General features: G+C 44.5%; 1 protein-coding gene and 2 pseudogenes across 1 annotated transcript; 1 reads left to right on the top strand and 2 right to left on the bottom strand.

Moving 5' to 3' along the window:
• Nucleotides 1-7,807: 7,807 nt before the first annotated feature.
• LOC147003291 (heterogeneous nuclear ribonucleoprotein A3 pseudogene) lies at nt 7,808-8,955 on the top strand (annotated as a pseudogene).
• A 4,842-nt stretch (nt 8,956-13,797) lies between these two features.
• Nucleotides 13,798-14,928, bottom strand: LOC147003290 (transcription factor JunD-like; annotated as a pseudogene).
• Nucleotides 14,929-21,713: 6,785 nt separating this feature from the next.
• On the bottom strand, nt 21,714-24,185 carry LOC147003289 (ral guanine nucleotide dissociation stimulator-like). Its single transcript, XM_085841859.1, has 5 exons — nt 24,045-24,185; nt 23,659-23,861; nt 23,052-23,099; nt 22,335-22,531; nt 21,714-22,097 (listed from the first exon to the last, which is right to left on the bottom strand). Exons 1-5 carry the CDS (start codon nt 24,174-24,176, stop codon nt 21,751-21,753), a joined length of 927 nt encoding a protein of 308 aa, XP_085697985.1. The 5' UTR covers nt 24,177-24,185; the 3' UTR covers nt 21,714-21,750.
• Nucleotides 24,186-24,825: the final 640 nt, after the last annotated feature.

Genomic DNA, 24,825 nt, shown 5'->3' with positions numbered 1-24,825 from the left:
TCAAGGGCCTCCAGACAAGTAAGTCAGGAAAGGCTACTGCTGGCCTCTGGTTACCTGGTAACCAGCATTCAGAGTTCCATCTGGACTGTTAAGTAAGTAAGGTCACATCCTGTGTTCCCCAGCTGGAGCCCCTACTCAAAAGCTTTCTCTAGTGGTTACCAGTACCGCACATTGTTGTCCTCCTGTCTTCCATAGGTACAACAGGACACAGTGCCACCCATAAGGTCATGCCTCTACACTGTCCTGGGAAGCCTGGCTTCAGGGAGACCCTCAGCTGTGAGAAAGCAGGCCGAAGTTTCCAAACCATCCCCTCTGTACCACAAGCATCCCAGGAAGAAGCTGTTTCCTCTTAGGGTCTTCTCACTGTCCTGACCTTCTCCCTGCAGATCATTCTAGCATGGGTTTCCTAGTATGTCATCCTATGTATATGATCACATATGCCCTATACCTGGGACATCTCCAAATAGAGTTACCAGAGGTAAAGGCGCACATAGGCACTTGTGCTCATTCACATACATGTACATGAAAGCAAAGGCATACACAAACACACAAACACACATACACACAGGCCCAGGCCCAGGGGCACACAGAGCATCCTTTTACACATGACTAGGAGCATGTCAGTATAGAAAGGCCCCTCCAAGGTGATCATTATGGTTATTTGGTGGAGGTTACTGTGGGGACAACAAACTTTAGCAAAGTGTATGTATGTGATCATCTTTAATTGTGCCTTTCTCTTAGGGGAGTGGGTGGGGCTCCTCTCCTTTTCCATGTGTTCTAGTGTTTTTCCTTTTGGACTTCCACAGGCCTCAGTGTGCTGCTTCTGTGTTCCCCAGGCAATGGCTGACTGGGTTCTGGTTTGCAGGGTGTCCCATGCTGCTCACTATAACATTCCCTACCCTGAGGAAAAACTATGCACAAACATTGAGACTTTGGAAGGGTTTCCATATCCTATTTCTATGATGAGTGCTATAAAATAAATTTAAAGATCAATTTTTATTATAGAAGAAAAATGAGAACCATAATCTATCAATGCAAACACAGATGAAGGAGTAAGGAAAAAGAGAGAAATGTTTGTGGTTCCTAGATTTTAAGAAACATCAAAAAAATCATATTGGTATACACACCATGAATCACTCTTGGGAAGGAGACAAGATCAATGGAGTTCAATAGGGGTCAAAGGATGTATGTGAGGCCTGCCGAGTACAAATATTTATTTATATGACAATGGCCTCCTGTCCCACATTACCATGCACATGTACTTTTATATACTTAAGAATGTTTTGTTTCTTTGTAAAACTCTTATCATTTTACGTGAATGAGTGTGTCTCATTGGGGATTGGTGGAACTGTATCCCAGGACACAGGGGACCAGCAAACCATATGAGGTCTCAAGGTCCCAAAGTCTTCCTAACTCGAGCCTGGCAAGGTATGCTATGCTGTCTGGCTACTGGGACAACTGTGGTCTGGCTTCCACACCATAGGGTGATGGAGACCCCACAGACGGCCTCTAAGAGCCCACCTTAGAAGGCATAGATAGAGCAGGACACTAACAAAAGCCCAACAGCCTCAGCGTGAGGGAAGCACAATGCACCTGGTCATAGGCAGTAGAAAGTTCTAGAAGAAATGGTCTTGTCAAGACTACTCTGGTTATACTAACAGAACCTGAAGTATTTTGTCTAGATAATATATGTTTTGTTTTGTTTTGTTTTGTTTTTTAACTGAGGTATGCTCAATTGTTCTCCCAAGAAACTGCACAAATTCTCTCCCAGAAATAACGAGAGGAGGAATATGTGTCTTTAATAACAGGTTAATTGACACAAACAGGATGAGTTTCCCTGGACCTCTTCCCAAGGAGATGATGCGGCATCCTATGGCCACTAGAGGGCGGTGGTTGTCCATTGAGCACAAGTAGAACCTCTTAGACCTGTGTGCTAGCATCTCAGTGATATTTAAGACAAAGATGGTGATGGGGGTGACTACTACAGTGATCTCAACAGAGCAGGATTGGGGGCAGGAGCTTCATTCCTATCCCGTGGCCCCTTGATAGGCTGTGAAAAAACCATCAGAGAGTTTAGATTTACAGTTATCTAATTATCTTCAGAGCAAGGTGCCCTGCCTCTGTGAAAGTTATCCCATCACACCTCCTGCAGAAACATAGACTAAATCGGCCAAACCAACTGACAGAGTCCTTTTCTGGGGCAGAGGCTGTAGAGAGTAATTAATGGGAGTTCTTCAGAGGCTCATTTCCAGAAAGCTTTAGCTTTACCTAGAAGTGCTAGGAAAATATCCCATTTTCATGGACACCCAAGTCCCTTGTATATTCTGGGTGGCCCTGGATATGAGCTACTTTCGGAACTGTGTTGACATAGAGACCATAGTCACTTACACAGAGTAAAGCTGAGATGTCAGCTCCACTCTGGGTCCTCTTCTTTGCCCAGGGAAGCAAGGGGGAGCCTGGGTGAATATCCCAGGGACAGTGTAAGGGCTGTTCTGAACTAGGAGGCCACCAGCCAAATATGCTTGTGTCCTGACACCCCAGCTCCTCAAAGATCAGCCTATGTTTCCCTGAAATCCACCTAAGGCCATATAGGCAGGTAAGCCTCCAAGGGTTGTTAGTTTCAGAGCCTGGACCCTGGCAGCTGGATAATTTAGACTGTGGCCACCCATTCCCCATGGACCTGTTAGACAGAAGTGAGAAGTAGTAAAAGCCTGGGTATGGTGATGAGTGCCTTTTTTCCAGTACTCAGGAACCTGACACAGTTGTGTGCCTGTTAGTTCTACACAATGAGTTCTGGGAGAGTCAAGCTACATAAGGGAAAGACTCTCTCAAGGTCAAACAAAACAAAACAAAACCAACAAACAAAAACAAGCAGAGAAAGAAGATTTAACTAAACTCAGCACACTGCGAAGAGGAACAAATAATGGGGTCCAAGGTCACTCCACCCCAACTTAGGGTCCTAGAATGAGGCTTCCTTTGCAATAGAAAGCAAGAAGTATGCCAAACTAAGCAGTCCTGATTGATGGGAGGTTGGGCTCACACTGAGCAACCCAACCTCTCAGCCTGTGCATCCTGTGAGGTGATCTGGAGAGTGACCAGAACTGTGTGAGACTTTTGTGGGAGACAAGTTTCACCTACTGCCAGTGACAGTCGTCATCCTCAGCCCTCTGTCTGCAGAAAATTCCAGAAGGGATTCCAAATATTTCTGGTGTTTTGCTTCCATTTCCCGGTATCTGATAGAAGGGGTGCAGTGTCTCTTTCGTGCAGTGTCTTCACATTCTCCAGGTCAGTTATATTTGCCCACTCTTTCTCAGTACAGCTGATTGAATGAAGATGCCCATGTCCACAACTAACAACATAATTGGAACTAAAGTGGGAGACAGGGTTAGTGTAAAATTAAATAATTTTAATGTAAATCTAGGTTAAAAATTAATCTGGCAGCTGTATTTCTTTACCTTCTGTAGTCCTCAACAACCACCCAGGGAAATCAGATTTATTAAAATACCCTTGAGACGAATATTGAGCAAATCTTACTCCATTCTAAACCTGCAAGCTCATGAGGATTCCTCCCAGAAAATATCTCCTCATTACTGGCAATTTTAGTCTTTTCTTGATCCACCTATCTCCCCTCAAACTTCCTGAACCTCACCTCATGGATCCATTCCTTCCATTCCTGTCTCTTTCCCTACCCCTCCTAGAATAGGAAGTCCCACCTTATCCTCTCTATGGCTCTATATTGGCTCATTGGCTTTTATTGGCAAGGGAGAGAATGAATGAGAAGTAGTGTTTACACAAACTAGAGACAGGACTTTCTAAGAATAAACAGAACAGAGTTATGACCCCAGATAGTGGGATAGAGGGAACAGTGTTTGAAATGACAGAAGGGTAAACTTTACACAGGGTGAAAAATCATTATGCCTACAGGTGAGAGCACATTCATGTCTTGCCAGGAAAACCTACACAAGAATCTTTGCTCTAGACTCTTTGGGTTTTAGCTATAGTTGAAAGGGCTGCCACTATTGTGTCCATTTTGTTGTTGGCTGGGATACAGATCAAGCCATGAAGCACATGCTGGCTTCAAAACCTTAGCTTCCTCTAACCCAGCTTCTCAAGTACCAAGTCACATCTATGCTGACTAGTTTTTTGTCAACCTGACACAGCATCTGCGAGTTAGACTTGACAGTCATCAGGAAGAGTGAAGCTCAGCCGAGGAACTGTTTAAACCAGGTGGCTTTCAGGCAAGTCTGTCCTTTGTTCTTGATTATTGATTGACATGGGAGGGCCTAGCTCACTGTAGGATGTGCCATTATTGGTCTCTTGGTTTGGGGTGGCATAAGAAATCAAGCTGAGTAGTCACATGGAGCAAGCAAGTAAGCAGCACTCACTCATGGCCTCTCACTCAGTTTCAGCACTGAGTTCCTGCCCTGGCATTCCTCAGTGATGGACTGTGTTTGGGAAATGGAATTCAAAAAACTCCTTTGCTCCCCAAGTTGGTGTTACGCAGTGTTTTATCACAGCTATAGAAACCTAAGGAAGTTAACAACGAATAAATATTTCTTTACCCCTAGAAGCCTAAGGAAGATAACTAATGGGCAAAAGTTTCTCTGCCCAGCAAGGTTTTCCCATGGTAGGTCCTCCATTTTCCTTGTGCAATAGTCTCTGGACACATGACAAATTCATCATCTTGTTTGATCTTCTCCGTCTGTCCCCACTGAGAAGAGATCTGTTCCATCTGGGATAATCCCACACTGGGGAACAGAGTGCCAGTTGTCAAATTGGCAGTGCAGGTAAAATTCTCCAGCCAGTTTTAAGGAGCCAAGAGTTATGGCAGGAATAGCTCTTAGGTCAGGCCTACCTGAAGTCTGTTCCAGGATTAGAGTCTGTCTGTCCTGTGGGTGATGTGATACCATCTCAAATGCTGCTAAGCTTCTTTTTCCTTATGATGCCTTTCCTCATAATGGTAACAGACTGCAGTTAAAAAGCTCTCAAACAAATGACAGCAGCTTCATTTATTTCATTTCTTTCCATTCCTGTTGGTATTCTGTGCCTGTATGTCTATGTGCTGTGTGCATGCAGTTCCTGTAGAAGTCATTAGAGCATATGGGATTCCTTGAACTGGATTATGTCAGGCTGTGAGCCTTCATGTATATACTGAGAACTGAACCTTGGATCCTGGAAGAGCAGTCAGTGTTCCCAACCCCTGAGCCATCTCTCCAACTCCAAAGTGCAATGACTTAGAGAATACTGCTGGTGTCCTCCTTAGGTGTCCAGTACCTTTCAATTCTTTAAAGGCCAGATTTGAGTGCACAATGTGAGGCCATGATAGGCCATGAACCTCTGCTTAGAGATTCATGGTACTTTTGTGAAACCTTACAAACTTAGTGCTGGTGACAGGTAGACTTTTACAATATAAATGTTTCATCCTGTATATGAACTAGCATAGTACTACCTTGTCAATGAGAGTAGGTATAGAGAGGACAACCTGATTGGCAGTTTTATCTCTAAATAGCATTGATGAAGAATACCAGAATGGTCCAGAAATCTCCTATAGCCTCAGATTTTTCAAACCTTACTTCAATGAGTTTCTTAAATGCTTTAATGTCCCTTCTAGGCCATCATGCACCAAAGCTCATGAAAAGGAAAAATGAGTAGGGCAAAGGGGAATAGGAACCTCTTTAGTAAATTATTTGGGGGCGATTCCAATCTTCCATGTCTGGATAGCAACAGTTGAGCTCACAAGAATCAGCAGTGGTAGTCCGTGGCAGGGCCTCACGGTTTTTTCTGGATCAATCAGCCAATGTGCCTGAGTTCTTGGAAGTGGCAAGAAGCCTCTGGAATATCAGGAGAAGTTCTTTTGTGCGTTTCTCTCTATGAAGTCATGAAAAAATTATCAGGGGAGAAGGCAAGGTGAACTTATGCCACAGCGCCCTCTACTGTTTGTTGTGGTTCATTTATCCCTTTCCAAACATCAGGTGTCTGTCAAGTATTTGCTGTAGTAAAACATCACATGCCCTTAGCCAGGCAGCCTCCAGAAAAGAATCACCTGTCTGCCTCAGCAAAAACATCCTCATAAAACAGTGTCCAGAAACACATCACATGACGAAACTGAGTCCTCAATGAAACCAGAAATATCAACTTCACACTTTACTGGCCCTTTGGTGTGTTGGAGTCCAGGTATAATGAAGATTTTTATATATTCATGAAATAGCACTCACTGTTTTCTAAGCATTACTTACACAAAACCATATAAACTTGTGCAGAACATACAAAGTTCAGACACACAGCTGAACCCCCTGCTAATCACTCAGCCATAGATTATTAAAGCAGTTCCTTATAAAGTGGTCATTTCCAAGACCTCAACAACAGATAGTTAAACAAACCTTGATAAGGTAATTCATAATGAGCCAAATGCCTTAAAAAGTCTGTGAAAAACCTAAGCAATTAATTGGGTTTTCTGATTTGTTTATGTTATTTTTATTCCCTCTCTCTGTCTCTGTCTCTGTCTGTGTGTGTGTGTGGGGTGTGTGTGTGTGTGTGTGTGTGTGTGTGTGTGTGTGTGTGTGCATGCACATGTGTATACTGTTGGGCCAGAGAAAAGCTACAGGTGTCTTCTCTCTGATACTATTTTTGGAATTTTCTTACGAAACAGTAAACGGTAACAAAACCCAGAAACTTCTTCCTGCTAAGAAGTGAAGCATTAGTTTTCTAAACAGAGTCAGAAAAAAATAAAATAACCTTCATAGAAGTCAGAAAGTATTTAAACAGTTTTTGAACACTAATTAAAATTACCATATATCAAACAATAAATAATTAATAAAAACAATGAATAGCAATTAGTTAAAAATTGATATTGTTTAACATGCATCCAAAATTATTGATATTAAGAAATCATCAGCTATAAATTAATATTTGATTGATGGTTATTAAAGGTTAGCAGAGGATTAATTGTTAGCCAATAGTTATTTATTAATGTTAATGAATACTAAATTACTACTTAATTATTACTTAACAATTAATGTCAAATAATACTTAATTGTTAGACAAACAAAATTGTTTGTTTATGTGAAATAATTAAATGTTAGCCAATAAAACTAAATTAATATTAGCCAATTAAAGTTATTTATTAATGTTAACTAATACTTAATTATTACTTAATGATTATTTAATACTTAATGTTAATAAATGCTGAATTCTTAGCCTACAGTTAATTATTAATAACTAATAACTATTAATTGTTACTAATTTTGGAAATTAATCTTTCTTAAGTAGTAATTGCTGTTACTAATGTTCATAAATGATCAAATATAATGCTTAATTGATGCATTATTGATCAGTTAATCAATCCAAATTTTTAATTAACAACTATTAATTAACAATGAATGATTAATTTATACTTAAGTGTTAGCCAACGGACAATTATTAATTGTTGTTAATGTTGATTATTGATTATCAATTAATAATTGTTTGTTGGTTATTGATTAGTGGATTGTTGTTGCTGTTCTTGTTGTTGTTACTCTTTCATGTGGAGAGACAACTCAAAAGAACTGCTGCTATTGCAGAGGACCTAGGCTCTGTTCCCAGAAACCACACAGCAGCTCACACCCAGCTGGAACTCTGGTTCCATAGGATCAGTTGCCATCTGCTGGCCTCTGTGGGCACTACACGAATGTGGTGCTTAGACATACATGAAGGCAAAACATCATAGTAGGTCACATTAAAACTGAGATGTATCCAATTGGGGTGCAGACAACGTCATGCTGGTAGGAAATATTAAAGGCTTTTAAGAAGACTAAAAAAGCTCTTCCTCTCGGTCCCATATTGAACTCGAGTTGGAAGAGGCGAGTCCGGTCTCAAAATGGAGGGCCATGATCCAAAAGAACCAGAGCAGCTGAGGAAGCTGTTTATTGGTGGTCTGAGCTTTGAAACCACAGATGATAGCTTAAGAGAACATTTTGAGAAATGGGGCACACTTACAGACTGTGTGGTAATGAGAGATCCCCAAACAAAACGTTCCAGAGGCTTTGGTTTTGTGACCTACTCTTGTGTTGAAGAGGTGGATGCTGCAATGTGTGCTCGGCCACACAAGGTTGATGGGCGTGTGGTGGAACCAAAGAGAGCTGTTTCTAGAGAGGATTCTGTAAAGCCTGGCGCCCATTTAACGGTGAAGAAAATTTTTGTTGGTGGTATTAAAGAGGATACGGAAGAATATAACCTGAGAGACTACTTTGAAAAGTATGGCAAGATTGAAACCATAGAGGTTATGGAAGACAGGCAGAGTGGCAAAAAGAGAGGATTTGCTTTTGTAACTTTTGATGATCATGACACAGTTGATAAGATTGTTGTTCAGAAATACCACACTATTAATGGGCATAATTGTGAAGTGAAAAAGGCCCTTTCTAAACAAGAGATGCAGTCTGCTGGATCACAGAGAGGTCGTGGAGGTGGATCTGGCAACTTTATGGGTCGTGGAGGAAACTTTGGAGGTGGTGGTGGAAACTTTGGTCGTGGAAGAAACTTTGGTGGAAGAGGTGGCTATGGTGGTGGAGGTGGTGGCAGCAGAGGTAGTTATGGAGGTGGTGATGGTGGATATAATGGATTTGGAGGTGATGGTGGCAACTATGGTGGTGGTCCTGGTTACAGCAGTAGAGGAGGTTATGGAGGTGGTGGACCAGGCTATGGAAACCAGGGTGGTGGATATGGTGGTGGAGGAGGAGGCTATGATGGTTACAATGAAGGAGGAAATTTTGGTGGAGGTAACTATGGTGGTGGTGGAAACTATAATGACTTTGGAAATTATAGTGGACAGCAACAGTCAAATTATGGACCCATGAAGGGGGGCAGTTTTGGTGGAAGAAGCTCAGGCAGTCCCTATGGTGGTGGCTATGGATCTGGAGGTGGAAGTGGTGGATATGGTAGCAGAAGGTTTTAAAATAAAACAGAAACGGCTACAGTTCTTAGCAGGAGAGAGAGCGAGGAGTTGTCAGGAAAGCTGCAGGTTACTTTGAGACAGTCGTCCCAAATGCATTAGAGGAACTGTAAAAATCTGCCACAGAAGGAACGATGATCCATAGTCAGAAAAGTTACTGCAGCTTAAACAGGAAACCCTTCTTGTTCAGGACTGTCATAGCCACAGTTTGCAAAAAGTGCAGCTATTGATTAATGCAATTGTAGTGTCAATTAGATGTACATTCCTGAGGTCTTTTATCTGTTGTAGCTTTGTCTTTTTCTTTTTCTTTTCATTACATCAGGTATATTGCCCTGTAAATTGTGGTAGTGGTACCAGGAATAAAAAATTAAGGAATTTTTAACTTTTCAAAAAAAAAAAAAAGAAGACTAAAAAACAGGGAAATTGGAGTCTCTCTGAGGAACATTTAGAAGAACAGAAAATGAAGACAAGGAAAAACAAAAAATTACATTAGGGACCTGAGGGGAAAATACGAAAGAAGTCATGAAAGCCAACTACTCTTTTTTAGGGGGAAATGAATAAAGTCAGAACTCTGACAACACTGGTAAGAAAGTAAAATTATGAACTAAAAGGAAGAATTTTGTTTAATACCTCCTAGACATTAAAAGACAAACAAAAAAAAATGTCTGGGCATGGTGGTGAATGCCTTTAACCACACCACGCAGGAGGCATAGACAGGGGGATTGCTAAGACTTTGAGACCAGATAGATCTACATAGAGAGTCCCAGGCTAGTCAGGTCTACACAGTGAGACCCTTTCTCAAGAGCAGAAAATCAGTTTATGACAAAGTTTGCAAATTCTCATGAAAAGAATGGAGTCTCAGCACACAACACACTCCATTAAAACTGAGACCATCATAAACTGTGTTGGTCACATTGACTATGGAAATTGCTTTGAGCAAGGCCAGACTCACCCTCCAGGCCTAGAGAGAGAAAATCCTGAGACGAAAGTAAAGAGCAGAGTGTATGTCTCAATGGTGTCTCAGACAGGGTAGTAACCTGGTGGGGATCTGCAGAAATATAACATAAAAAGCAGCCTTGAAGCTCACCAAGTCACTCAAGGTGCTTGGTGTGTAGCTGGACCACTCTGTCCTAACACAGTGCTGGAGGATTGGCTGAGGCTCTCACCAGGGTCTGCCATTGTTGGGTAGAAGTCTCAAGCTGGTTTCACAGACCTGTCTCACATCTCCATGCTTACAGAAATGCATCATGCTGTCCTCTCACTGTCATGGAGAAGTTTAACCATGTCTGCTCACAATGGAACAGTGTGATCTTAGATCTTGGTGCCATTTGCAATCTGAGAAGAGTGAGTCGGTGGCCGGCCCTGGACAGCACTGCTGATGAAGTGACTATTTTAGTGCATTATCTAGGGACCTCAGTATTCATCAGAGAAGACAGTTCAGATATGGATTTTAGTCAAAGAGTTTTATTCACTATTGGCTGGCTGTTGACCAAACTGGGTATCTGGTATCCCAGTGTAGCCCCACACCTTTCTCGGTGTGAGCTTTAAAGCACACAAACGACATCTTGGGCTGACATACTTCAGTTAGAAAGAAGAGTTAGCCAGAATTAGAATTATAGAACTCAAAAGCAAGTTGAGTACAGAGACTTTCTCAGAACTTTGGACTTTGATGGATTAGACCTTTGTTTTAAGCTGGTGGTCGCTCTGTGTATATGTTGAGCCGTACGGCCGGAATGGAACTGTCATCATGGAATCAGATGTGCTAAGGTCTGAAGCCCTGCTACAACCAGGATGTAGTTGGGCTGCCTTCATCTCTATGTTTGGTGCTAATGGATTTTAAACTGCAAGTCGAGACACTGAAAGTTTTTGTTTCAACTGGTTGTTGTTTTATCAATAAAGATGCCAGTGGACAATGGCTGGGCACTGGGTGGGACACTTAGAGTTGTGAGGATAGGATGGAGAGAGAATCAAGTGGATGGGAGAAGAAGAAGGGAATGCAGTACAGCAGGAGATAAAGCCAACCAGCCATGTGAGTTTTTGAGTAAAGGACCACTGGCCACAAACCCACTAAACCTGGGGTCACAGTGGAAAGTTTAGGAGTGCCCAACCTTTGAACTAGTCAAGGCATTTTAATATTAACTATCTGAGTGTCCGAGATGGCTCCTGTGTACAAGCTTGAGATTTGCTGGGAGCACGAAGCTGTGCAGCCAAAAACTCACAGAAACATCTCTGCAGTGGATCAGGAATAGGAGCTCATGTTAGTACTACTGTTGAAACTTCATTTCCCCAAATACAGGTAAAACTATAATGTGGACAAATATGAACAAGTCCTATCAGAGCATCTAACTCCTATGTCTCCAGGTTGGAGAATTCCTGCTCCATCAGTAGCAGCTGGTGGATTCCAAGAGGCACATATTGAAAAGATCCACAAATCCTGCCTGTGTTGCCATCCCTGTGGGAGGGTTCCACTCTCTTCACTGATGTGGGGAATTGCAGCTAACTTAATGAGGGACTCTCCTAAATCAGAGAATTCTGTGTTCCTTCGGAGACCCTCCAACTGCTTGTGGGGAACAGGATAAGGACAACTTTTCAAGATTCCCTTCCCTAGTCAAGCCAACTAGGGATGCAGGGAAGGGTTTGTTTGATGCAGAGGAAATGTCAGAAAAAGAGGGAGTCCAAAGATTTTAAAAGTGAACCTAGGACCTGGCCAAATCATAATGGAAATGATGAGAGAGAGAAACACAGCTCTGACTTTAAAAACCAGCTTTCAGAAAGTCAGACAGACACTGCAGGACCTCATGGTGGCTTGAGTTGTGGGGACTGTGCTGCGTGTGGGTAGAGGAGGAGGTATAGGCTCCTTTAAAGTACATTACAGACAGCAATTGCTGGCTCAAGACTTTAATCACAGAATGTGGGAGTAGAGGTGGGCAACTTCTGAGTTCAAGGCCAGCCTGGTCTAAAGAGTGAGTTCCAGGAAAACCAGGGTTATACTGAGAAACCCTGTCTAGAAAAAAAGATAATAATAATAAAACAAAAGAGAAAAAAAAGTACATTATGTTTTGGTGAATTAGGTTCTTATTGGTGCTAGCTAGTTCCCTGAACTACCAAACTGGTTAAAACATTTAATGAAAAAAACAGGGCATGTCTCCACCTAGAGGGAGATACCATTTTTTTTACTTTAAACTGTTTTGGTTTTTTATTTTTATAATTATATTTCTGTATGTATGGGTATATTTAAGCTAATCTGGGTTATCAATGTAACTGCATCTCTAATCGATTAACACCAATGCAGTCAGGCACTATCGAGGGATTTTATTGATTAGCTCATTTGAGTTGGGGAAAATAAACTTACATTTCCAACACACAGGTTCTGGAGGCAACCCAGACAAACGAACATGGAAAAAGGAAGCTTTTGGTTTTAGCCTGCTTGCCCTTCCTCTCTCTGGAGTTAGACTCTGCTTTGGGATTTCAATGGAGACTCTCTAGGAATTGCCAAGGACTTCAGCACTAGATAGGGATGACAGAAATAAACAGTATTGTGGATTATGCAGCCACCACATCCTTGGACTTTCCATAAGAAGAGAGCCTTTGTTGGGATACCTGTACCACAGCCTGTGAAACACCATAATAGAGTTTCTGAATAAATGTTTATGCTTTTGAGCATGTGTGGCATGTGAGTGTGCATATGTGTGTGTGTGTGTGTGTGTGTGTGTGTGTGTGTTTGTGTGTGTGTGTGTTCCACACTTGTAGTTCTGTTCCTTAGAGAGGCCTGAGGAAGGCAGGGGTTTTTGTCTACATATATGTCTGTGCAGTAAGTGCAGACAGTGTCTGTAGGGGCCAGAAAAGAGTGACAGATCCCATGTGCAATTAGAGTTAACATGTGGTTTTGAGCCATAGTCTGGATGCTAGTTATCAAACCCAGGTCCTCCACAAAAACTGCCACTGTTTTTAACCATTAAGCCATCTCTCCAGCCCATCTTTATGTTTCACAATATATTTCTAGAGTTCAGTTAGTGTGGTGGTTTGAGTGATGATGGCCCCCATAGGCTCATATAGTTGAATGACTTGGTCCCTAGTTGGTGAAAAGGTTTTGAGAAGGATTTAGAGGTGTGTCTTTGTTAGAGCAAGGGTTTCAATTCCAGTAAACTTTGAGGTTTCAGAGGCCCATGCTAGGCCCAACAACCTCTCTCCCTCCCTGATGTCTGCTTATGGATCAGATGTAAGCTCTCAGCCACTGATCCTTCACTATGCTGCCTACCTGTTGCCTAACATGGTAGTCAAGGACTCACACCTTGAAACTCTAAGCAAGCTGCCAGCTAAAACCTTTTTTTATCTTTTTTTTCATAATGAAGACTTTACTGAAAACACAAAACAGGCGAACCAAGGATTACAGAAAAGGAATGTGGACACATAGCAAAACAAAACCAAACAAAAAGAGAGGGGATGGGCCAGCTTTGTTGGCTCATGCCTTTAATCCCAGCACTTGGGAGGCAGAGGCAGGTGGATTTCTGAGTTCAAGGGCAGCCTGGTCTACAGAGTGAGTTCCAGGACAGCCAGGGCTACAGAGAAACCCTGTCTTGAAAAACCAAACAAGGGGTCAGGGTGTAGGGAGGAGGAGAGAGAGCAGGTTGGTAGTTGGGGAGAGAGGTTGGGTTTTTTGTTTTGTTTTGTTTTGTTTTCTTCTTCCTGTTTCTTTAAAAAGGCAACACAAGGAAAAATACATGCAATAGGCAACCAACATTTGTTCCCAAGTAGAAACATAAATAGGGCAGAATCCAAAACTCCAGTTCTCTTTTCAAAAAGAAAGAGGAAAAAAAGGGGGGGGGAGGAAAGGAAAGGCAGAGCATGTGGCTGTGCGCCCCATATAGCCCCTACTCAGAGGTACAAAGGAGCACCCTAGCATGGACTGGAGGTACAGAGGCGGCGAGAGCACGGGGGTCGTGTGCGAGGGGTACCCATCCAGAGTGAAGGGGGTCCGACTTGTGCAATCCAGAAATCTCTTCTCCAACTGCCTCCACAGCGATTCCACGCATGCGCCACTTGCTACAGCTCAGTATGCATGGATCTTGTGATGGGGGCAGCAACTGGCAGCCTGTGTCAATGTGGCTGAGGACTTTCTGTTTGAGCTGTCTCTCCTGCTCCCGCAGCAGGCTGGTGGTGGATGCCAGCTCAGTGTTCTGGCATTGAGGGTCTTGACTTTCTCCTCCAGATGCGAGATATGCTCCACCTGGCGTTTGTGGCATTTTTGAGGCAGCAGTGCAGTTGCGAAACCTCTTGTGACCCGCCTTGATGCATTACTGCATGTCCAAGCAGATGCGTGACAGCAGAGGCCTGTCGCCAAAGCTTGGCACATCTGGCACGGTCTGAGGCTCCTCCTTGAGCACAGCAAGGAGCAGTGGATGCTAAGATGGCCACAGCCTTGAGCGTCCCTTGGCAGTGAGAAGGAAACTGGCTCCACAGTGAAGGCTCTGGTGGCCACGCGCCCCACAATGCCCAGCACCAACAGCGAAACTGCTCAGGTTGGCATAGACCGGGGTCTCCGTGGCCCCGGGGTTGGCCAGCAGGTCGGTGGGCACGGGGTGGGGGGGGGAGCCCCTGAGGGCCGCGGTGGCCACACCCAGCTGGGTCTACTTGTGCAGGTCCTCCAGGGGCTTGATGAAGCCCTTGGGGAACTCCTCCTCCTAGCTGGCTGACACCATCAGATAGAGGAACTGCTTAATGGTCCAGGTAGTGGTCACCAGCCCATTGGACTGGATGATCAACCTCTCCAGCTGCAGTGACGCGAGTTTGAGCAGACCATGAGCCAGTGAGCCAGCAGACCTTCTGGGGCGAAAAATGGGCTCAGCAAAGAAGGTGCAGTGGCCTACCCTGGTTTCAATCCCTCTGCTCTCTGCTCCACCAGGCACCCCATGGAAAGCATGGCCCAGAGGCATGAAGCCACCACCCCCTGGGAAACCAGTAACACCAGTGAGGCTCCACACACCCTCAGCTAGGACACTAAGTGCCTCCTAGCCATTGAAGAACTTTTCCATCCCCACCTCCCCTCTGAGCTCTGCTCCTAGGAGGGGGGCCACAACCTCCTGGGGTGACCAGTATGCCCTCCAACCATTGCCCATCCTGTACAGACCTGCTTAGATGCCAGCCTCTCTCGCTTTCTTTTATAAGTTTGCCTTTGTCATGGAGTCTCTTTACAGCATTAAAAATAATGGGCTAAGACAGACCTACTAAAACCTTGCAAGGAAAGAACAGAATCCCTCTGTACACTGTCTCTACCCTGCACATTGCTCTATCCAGCTATCTTGAGAAGGCCTTTCTACTTAACACAGCCAAGGACTGACACATGGGATGTAATTACCCAAAGAATTTTGTGACATTGTGTTCCACTCTTGCTGTTGTGCATCTGTGGTCCTTAAACATATATCCCTTACAAAACACACTTTTCTTTCTTTCTTTCTCTCCTTCTTTCTTTCATCTTCAAAAAGTATCCTGCAAACAAATTCTACCATCTGAAGGAGCTCCTCTGTGCTATCCTTCTTGCAGACTGGGGACCAGGTGTTCAAGCACAGGAGCCAAAAGGGCAATATTTCCCATGCAAACCATCACACACACAAAATAGCCCCACAGGATGAACCAATGAGTTTGTGCACATTAGTTACAGGAGTATAGGAGAAGGAAGAGTCACTGGGCAAGGAGTCCTTGAGACAGACACATCACTAAACAGCCCATCACAGCCTAGATACAGACTCACATAAACAGCAATCATGGAGTTCTTTCCCTGTCAGGCAGCTAACCAAGTCAGGGTCACCTTCCCACCAGTATTTAACTACTTCCATAACCTTGGGCACAGTGAGGAGAATGAATCTTGTTCCAGTTCGAAGCTGAGCAGTAACTGTATTACTAAGAGGTCTCAGGAGGCACATGAGAAAGATCTTATACATGTGTCAGCCACCCACTTAATGCTTCCCTCTTCACTGCAAAGTCTTCCCAGAGCCTGCTCCTGGGCCCCACCCTCTCATTAACCCCTTCCTTATGTTCTCCCTTTCTGTGTAGAGCCCATGTCCTCTGTGTAGTCTTTTAACCCAGGTGTCCACAAATGTATCTTCAGGGGCAAGTCATCCAATGATCCAAGCAGCTCCTGGGCTGGAGAACACTCTGCAAGAAGGATAAACAAGTTTGTACTTCTCAGGATCACAGTACACACCTGTAATCCCACCATTGAGGGCAGTGGTTCTCGACCTTCCTATTGTTGTGACTCTTCAACACAGTTCTTGCTGCTGTGGTGATCCTAGCATATATTCTTTGCACTGATATCTTATAACTCTAATATTGCCATTCTTATTAATCATAATGTGTATATATACAAAAACACATTTGACCCATAGGTTGAACTCCACTGATTTAAGGGATTGAAATGGAAGGATCTGTAGTTCAAGGGCAGCACAATGGGAGGATCTGTACATCAAGGGCAGCACAAACTGCAGGGTGAGCTCCAAACCAGCCAGGACTCCATAGTGAGACTCTGTGAATACTGCATTCCAGGATTATTTGCTGTGTGCTCATCTATGCTCTGCTTTCAGATCCATCGACACTTCTTCCTTCCTGACAGTTGATCACAGCTAGAAATAGCTGCTTAAGGTGTTATTCAAAACTGGCCTTGACCTAGTTGTGAGTGTATGTGTGTGTGGGTGTGTGTGTGACTGATTGTGTGATGGCCTCTATATGCTTGGCCAAGGGGGTAGCACTATTAGAAGGTGTGGCCTTGTTGGAGTAGGTGTGCCACCATGGGTGTGGGATTTTAGACCCTCATCCTAGTTGCCTCAAGGTGAGGATTCTGCTAGCACCGTTCAGATGAAGAGGTAGAATTCTCAGCTCCCCCTGCACCATGCCTGCCTGGATGCTGCCATGCTCCTGCTTTGATTATAATTGACTGAACTGATGAAATTATGAGCAAGCTCCAGATAAATATTCTTTATAAGAGTTGCCTTAGGCCTGGAGAGATGACTCAGCGGTTAAGAGCACTGACTGCTCTTCCAGAGGTCATGAGTTCAATTCCCAGCAACCACATGGTGGCTCACAACAATGTGTAATGGGATGCCCTGTTCTGGAGTGTCTGAAGATAGCTACAGTGTACTCACATATAAAAAATAAATAAATCTTAAAAAAAAAATGTTGCCCAGGTCAAGGTATCTGTTCACAGCAGTCAACCCCTAAGACAGTGTGTGTTTCCGTGTGTGTTTGTGTTTGTAAATATGTGTGTACATGTGGTTTATGTATGTGTACATGTGGTTCATGTCTGGTATGGTTATGTATGTGTGCATGTGTTTTTGTGTTCATGTACATATCTATGTGGGTAGAAGCAGCAATTTGACATTAGGATTCTTCCTCAACCACTCTACTCTTAGTTTACTTTGACCGATGTGCTCTCTCAGTCCTGTGCTCACCAAAGTATAAAACTGGCTGAGCAATGAGCTAGGGGACATGTCTATCCTAGGGTGATTTAGTTTTGTTTTTATTGCTGTCTTAGAACACTGACCAAAAACAATCTGGAAAAGCCAACATTGATCTTATCCAACAGGTTACTGTCCAGCATGAAGGGAAGGCGAGGCAGAAACTCAGGCAGAAAGCAAAGGCAGGAACAGAAGCAAAGGCCATGGGATACCAATGCTTACTGCCTTGCTCAAACTTTCTCAGACCACTCCAAACCACCAGTCCATGGGTGACACTGCCCACAGTAGCCTGGACCTTCCGTCATAGAGGATTAATGAAAAGAATGCTTCAGAGAGTTGCTTACAGGCCAATCTGATGGTGACAGTTTCCCAATTTTCCTTCTGAGTTTCTGCTACCTTGTATCAAGTTGAAAGCAAACAGAACCCCATCACATAGGGTATCCTATGCAAGACTACACCATTGTTTCTGTGGATGCTGGGAATCAGAACTCAGGTCCTTACACTTTCTCAGCAGGTGCCATACTGAGAGCCACCTTCCAATCCTGATATGTGCTATTTGGTGGGTCCCTCAGATCTGCTTAGGGACTTTCACAAAAGCATTCCCTGCTGTCCACAGTAATTATTTGGAAAGTGCAGCTGATTTCTATGCCTCCAATTTGAAATGGTAGCATGCTTTAATCTGTGACCCTGCCCTTTCTGCACCTGTGGATTTTCTTGTCTTTTTTTTTTTTTTTCTTTTTAACCTGGATGCTCTAATGTCTGCTGTATGTCCTACCCATTGTTTACACGTCTTTAAATATTTCTGGAGAGGACATCAAACACTGTGGAGAGCAGGAGAGAAGGCAATAACAGAGTCTATGCCTGTGCTGATGGCCATGCCTACTGATTTTCCTGCACAACAGGCTTATCTGCTGTCCTTCCTGTGCATGGCCACTGTGGAGTTGTGGAGAGCTCATTTCAGTTCATATGGAGGAGTGTTTCCTTTGTGGGGTTGTTGGGTTTGCTTGCTAGCTCTAATAATATTCCCAGAGATTCTCTACACACATTGGTAATGGACGATGTCACCTTTCCTCGTGTGATGATGACAGCTAGACCACCTGCCACTATCACTTCTAGCTACAGCTCCTTCTCAACGCTCTGTGCTAGACAGGCTTCCATTGTTCACCCAGAAAGCCTGTCTCCAACCTGCAGCCCTCAGTCTCCAGTCCTCAGAGACACTGGAAATCCCACCCAGCTCAGGGGCTACATGAAGTGTACAGCTAGATTCTTGATGAGACTGGGACTAGCCTGGTATATATAACTTTTCCTGAGCCAAATACGTAGGTGGCCAATGATGTGATGTGTGTGTGGGGGGTCCTTTAGCATCAAAGCCCACATGAGAGGACCTATGCCCTGGAAGGGACATGTATACCACTCAGTATCTTCTAAACACTCCCTGGCATAGCACATGCGCAGAATGAGGACTGAGTGAGCCATTTTTGGTGATGACTCCTGGGTTTGTCCCATGGAGGTTTCCATATACATAGTAAACAGTGAGAATACAACAAACTCATTCCCCACAGAGGAAATGTGTAAAATTTCCATGGGCTCAGTCTTCTCATTTTTTGAACATCTCTAGATTAGTGGAGGAGCCTGGCAATTCTTTATGATAACCACCTGTTTAAGCATGGTTCAGTGAGTATGCAGAGCTTTGGAACTAGGGATGGAGAGAATGTAATGGAGTGAGCACCATTACAGTTAAGCTGAATTCATCCTTGTCTGCATGCTTCCCCTGTCAATTTGAGAGAATAGAAGACCAGAGGTAGAGACCACTGTCCATGAGCCCTGATATGGGCCTCTGTGTCCCTAATTCATAGGGGCACTGCTGAGCCCAGGAATGCCATGTCACAGTCACACAGTTTAGTCACATAGTTTATATTGTTCACCGCTGCTGGTATTTGCCCAGTGTACAGGCTAGTTTTGTGTCAACTTGACACAGCTGGAGTTGTCACAGAAAAGGAGCTTCAGTTGAGGAAATGCCTCCATGAGATCCAACTGTAAGGCATTTCTTAATTAGTGATCAAGGGGGAAAGGCCCCTTGTGAGTGAGACCATCTCTGGGCTGGTAGTCTTGGTTCTATAAGAGAGCAGGCTGAGCAAGCCAGTAAGTAACATCCCTCCATGGCCTCTGCATTAGCTCCTGCTTCCTGACCTCCTGAGTTATAGTCTTGACTTCCTTGATGATAAACAGCAGTGTGAAATTGTAAGCTGAATAAACCCTTTCTTCCCCAACTGCTTCTTGGTCATAATGTTTGTGCAGGAATAGAAACCCCGACTAACACAAATTGGTACCAGCATAGTGGGGTATTGCTGTGACAACATGACCATGTTTTGTGGAGGACTGTGGAAGGACTTTGTAACTGTGGGCTTGAAGATCCATTTGGCGTTCAGAGCTCTGTCAGATGTTGTGTAGGAGCTTGGAAGATAATGTTGAAAACTCAGGTGCAGAAGATGGAGGCATGCTTGTGAAATTTCAGGGAGGAAAATTAAAGATGCATTTCAGGGCCATTGCTATTTTGGAGTTTGATTATTCTGTGGTTCTGGTTAGCTGGGGCTGAAGAATCAGCTGTGATTAAGAAGATAGTAGAACTGCTAAGCAAGACCTTTGTATTACTTGGACAATTGATGCTGGTTACCTGGAACTAAGTAATTAGTGGTGATTAAGAAGAGACCTGCATTGTTGAGGTGACATCTTCTGGGAAGTGTTTTTGAAAGCACAAAGAGGGTGTGTTCCACATGATGTACTAACCAGAACCCCGGAGCTCTTGTCTCTAGCTGCATATGTATCGAAAGATGACCTAGTCGGCCATCAATGGAAAGAGAGGCTCATTGGACTTGCAAACTTTATATGACCCAATATAGGGGAATGCCAGGGCCAAAAGAGTGGGAATGGGTGGGTAGGGAAGTGGGGGGCGCTATGGGGGACTTTTGGGATAGCATTGGAAATGTAATTGAGGAAAATATGTAATAAAAATATTAAAAATTAAAAAAAAAAGAGGGTGTGTTCCAGAGATAGCCAAAGCTGTCCTCCTGCTGCAGCAGGACTTGGTACTGTGTAAGGGTCAAACAGGTGGTACTGGTTGTCACGGCATGAAGGGGGTCACACAGACCAGCTGAGGTTCGGCATTGTGAGAGGCCATGGAAGGCCATTGGTGAAGGTGCAGCCTCAGTTGCTATTGACGGCCAGGTCCTGAAGGGGTCATGCAGTGCTTTGGAGATGCCAGTACCATGAGATGACCACCAAGAGCAGCAGCAGTGGAGTACAGGCATCTGGAGCCTAGAGGACGACACGTGTGCTACACAGGGCATGTCTGGAGAAGTGACCAAAGCCCTTGGAGGAGCCCAGAACATCATGAATTGGATACCACACATTGGACGGTTGGAGATTGATTTTTGCTTTTAATTGTGTCTGTGCCCTCTTAAAGGAAGAAAATATTTTAGTGAAGCCCACAGTTAAGAGACTTTTAATTGTAAAAACTTTGGATTTTAAAAGAGATGGATATTTTAAAGAGATTGAAATTTTAAGAATATGTAAAGACTATGGGACATATAAAGTTATTTACCACGTGGGGATGAATAAAAATGTAAGGGTTGAAGCTTACTAGTGATGTGTTTGTGTGTCAGGTTGACAATGAGTCAATTGTACTGGCTAGTCTTGTGTCAACTTGAGTTATCACAGAGAAAGGAGCTTCAGTTGAGGAAATGCCTACATGAGATCCAACTGTAAGGCATTTTCTCAATTAGTGATCAAGAGGGAAAGGCCCCTTGTAGGTGGGACCATCTCTGGGCTGGTAGACTTGGTTCTATAAGAGAGCAGGCTGAGCAAGCCAGGGGAAGCAAGCCAGTAAGTAACATCTTTCCATGGTCTCTGCTTCAGCTCCTACTTCCTGACCTCCTTGAGTTCCAGTCCTGACTTCCTTGATGATAAATATCAGTGTGGCATTATAAGCTGAATAAATCCTTTCCTCCCCAACTTGCTTCTTGGTCATGATGTTTGTGCAGGAATAGAAACCCTGACTAAGACACCCACTTTCTGCCACACCACCTGCTTGCTTTCCGTGCTTCCAGGGTGAACTGTGAGGGTTCCATTTTCGAGATAAACCTGTTTGGCTCAAAGATGCAGTCCACCGGTAAAACATGAGTACATTATACCACTGGGAAAAGGAAAATAACCTTTAAGAAGAGTAAACAATTCATTTTATTAATATCCAAACACAAATAAAAAACCAACAATGAAAAATAGAACCAAACAAAACAATAAGGTATTTTCTATAAAGAAATAATATAAGCTTAGGTGGGGAACCTCATCTGGGTAGAACTCTGCAGATCATTCTCCTAACTATATGTCAACCTCAGGCAGAGGGAAAACAAAATCTGGTGTATCTATGGGCACAGTGTAAGACACAAATAATGGCCTGGCAGGTGAAACATCTGCAGCCTCATCTGCTGACACATCTGCATGTGAGTGTGTATGAACTGATGTGGGCAGATCTTGATCTAAAGCCGGAAGCAGCTCTATTGCAGCTTTTGGTTCAAAGGGATCCAGAACTGCACTTTTCACAAGCTCAGTGTCCTCTTGGGATTGCTTGTCTCCCTGTGGCTCTGCCATAGAAGCTGGCCTCAGAGCCAGAGTGTTCTGCCTCCCAGAGACATCCTGTTCTGTGAGATCAGGACTTGTTGCACAACCTAAAGGCAGAAGGAGACAGGCTTTTAGTGGAGACAACCTAGCATGGGGGGAGTTTCCCCAAGATGCTGTTGATGGACCCACAGGGCCTTTTCATGCTAGAGGATCCCCAGACCTCTCCTCTTACCTGACTGGAGTCCAGTCCTTGCATCATTTTAAACTCTTGAGAATACCCTGGTGAAACCCACCACCAAAATCCTCTCCTACCTTGCATAGCAGCCAACACCAGACCTTCTCACCTTCCTCAAGGTTAAGGGCGATAGACTCCTGATGCTTAAATATGGAGAGAGGCTCCCTGGCTTGGGTATCTACGTCTCCACAAGGCACATTGAGCCTCACGTACTCCGTGAACTGACTCAAAACAGCCAGGTCTGGGGATTCATAAAAATCCTGGGGGAATTTCTGAAACCAGCCGAACAGAAAGCAGAATATGGCACTGGGGAAGAGAAGGTTGGAGGGAAGTTGAGTCAGAAGCCTGGCCTCAATTATCAAGAAGGGCAGTGTGCCCCATTAGACGAGGCAATGCCCAACAGCCTATGTACTAGGAGCATAGTTGTCAGGAGTGTGTGTCTGTGTGCACAGGACTCCAGACACTTTCTGTCCCTTGGAGGACATATGGGGCTATCTGGGCTGGGCTGTAGTGGGGATGGATTCTCTCAGGGCCCTTTAGTTTCCTTCCATCCCTCTGACCTCAGAACTAAGGAGCCTATTGCTGCCCTCCATTTTTCTCCACCTGCAGGTGAAGTCTCAGCTACCATCCCACTGGGGGGAATCCCCAAAGCAGGGTACTTGGCATGTGTTTAGTCCTCAGCAAATGCCCTACCCGACTGTACAAATAGGCCCTTATCTCCCTCTTCCACTTCCAACTCCATAGATGGGCTCTTACCTGTCTCACCCCATACCCACACTTTTGCACCCATGGGCTCTTACCTCCCGGTCACCAGAAGCCCACTCACCTCTTAGTTTTCTGGTCTTCAATGCAGTCAGGACGGAAGGATGCATACCTGTGGCATTTCATGAGGGTGTCACCCTAAGGCCTTGTGTCCCCAACCTACTAATAGATCTACCAGGAGCTACTTGAATCTGAACACTTTAGAAAGGAAACACAGATCCTGGGGTCTCTCCGCACTGTTCTGACTTCCATGCTGAGATCACAGGTCTTCAGAGATCCTCACACAATGGGGTGGAGGCCTAGCTGTCCCTGCCAGGGTTGTTGGTTGGTTCCAGGCTTCTTGTCCCCTACCACCCCAATCCTCAGGACCCTTCTCAGGTTCCATTGAATACTTATATGTCAGATAAGCCCTAGAAAGTTTTATACAAATGGGAAAGGAGCTCTTTCCTAGGCACAAGAAAGGGTGATGTTTTACATTCCATGGGGACAGTGCAAGACACAAACTAGAGCCCCCACCCCCCAACCCTGAATGTGTCCAGGTCACTTTGCAGGTTCAGACCCAGGACGAACAACAACACTGCCAGGGTCCAATCGCACTTGTTCTATGGGAGCACAGAGTCCTGGAGAAGAGCAGAGCTCTCCTAACACCTATGTTGGCTACAGCCACTCACGTTTTCATCAGCAGGTCCAGCACCTCCCAGGTGGTAGCATACGTTCGGTACATGGCAACAAAAATGTCCAGACAGAGGTGGTCGCGGTTTTGAATAGCAGCTGGTATGTAGTCAATCATCTGTTGAACGTATTCTCGACTCTTGTAGTTGAATCTGGGGTGATTGGGCATAGAGTCTGGCTCCTGTTCATTTTCACAACAGACCTAGGAAGGCAGAAGGGTCTAAATGTGAACACTCTGAGAGACATCAGCAATCCATTACCGAAGAGTGATCAGTAAGCATAAAGAATGTTCCTTAGTGTCTCATGGGAACACACACCCAGGCAGGGACCTCAGGGAAGCACGGGGACAAACAAAAACGTTCCTGCTAAGGCTTTCCTGTGTTACCTTCAGCTCACTGCGGGAAGCATGCCTGAAGTGTGTCACAGGACGAATCAAACATCTCCAAAAGCGGCCAAGCCAACTCCTCTTGGCTTTTTTGTGGCCAGAGCTTCTACAAGTCTGGAAACAGCAGAACATCCTGTTCCCTCAAGGGCCTCCAGACAAGTAAGTCAGGAAAGGCTACTGCTGGCCTCTGGTTACCTGGTAACCAGCATTCAGAGTTCCATCTGGACTGTTAAGTAAGTAAGGTCACATCCTGTGTTCCCCAGCTGGAGCCCCTACTCAAAAGCTTTCTCTAGTGGTTACCACTACTGCCCATTGTTGTCCTCCTGTCTTCCATAGGTAAAACAGGACACAGTGCCACCCATAAGGTCATGCCTCTACACTGTCCTGGGAAGCCTGGCTTCAGGGAGACCCTCAGCTGTGAGAAAGCAGGCCGAAATTTCCAAAACATCCCCTCTGTACCACAAGCATCCCAGGAAGAAGCTGTTTCCTCTTAGGGTCTTCTCACTGTCCTGACCTTCTCCCTGCAGATCATTCTAGCATGGGTTTCCTAGTATGTCATCCTATATATATGATCACATATGCCCTATACCTGGGACATCTCCAAATAGAGTTACCAGAGGTAAAGGCGCACATAGGCACTTGTGCTCATTCACACACATGTACATGAAAGCAAAGGCATACACAAACACACAAACACACATACACACAGGCCCATGCCCAGGGGCACACAGAGCATCCTTTTACACATGACTAGGAGCATGTCAGTATAGAAAGGCCCCTC

The sequence above is a fragment of the Mus caroli genome, unplaced genomic scaffold (assembly GCF_978045245.1).
Source record: "Mus caroli unplaced genomic scaffold, Mus_caroli_1 scaffold_8, whole genome shotgun sequence".
NCBI lineage: Eukaryota > Metazoa > Chordata > Mammalia > Rodentia > Muridae > Mus > Mus caroli.
This window is presented reverse-complemented; position numbering and strand designations above follow the sequence as displayed.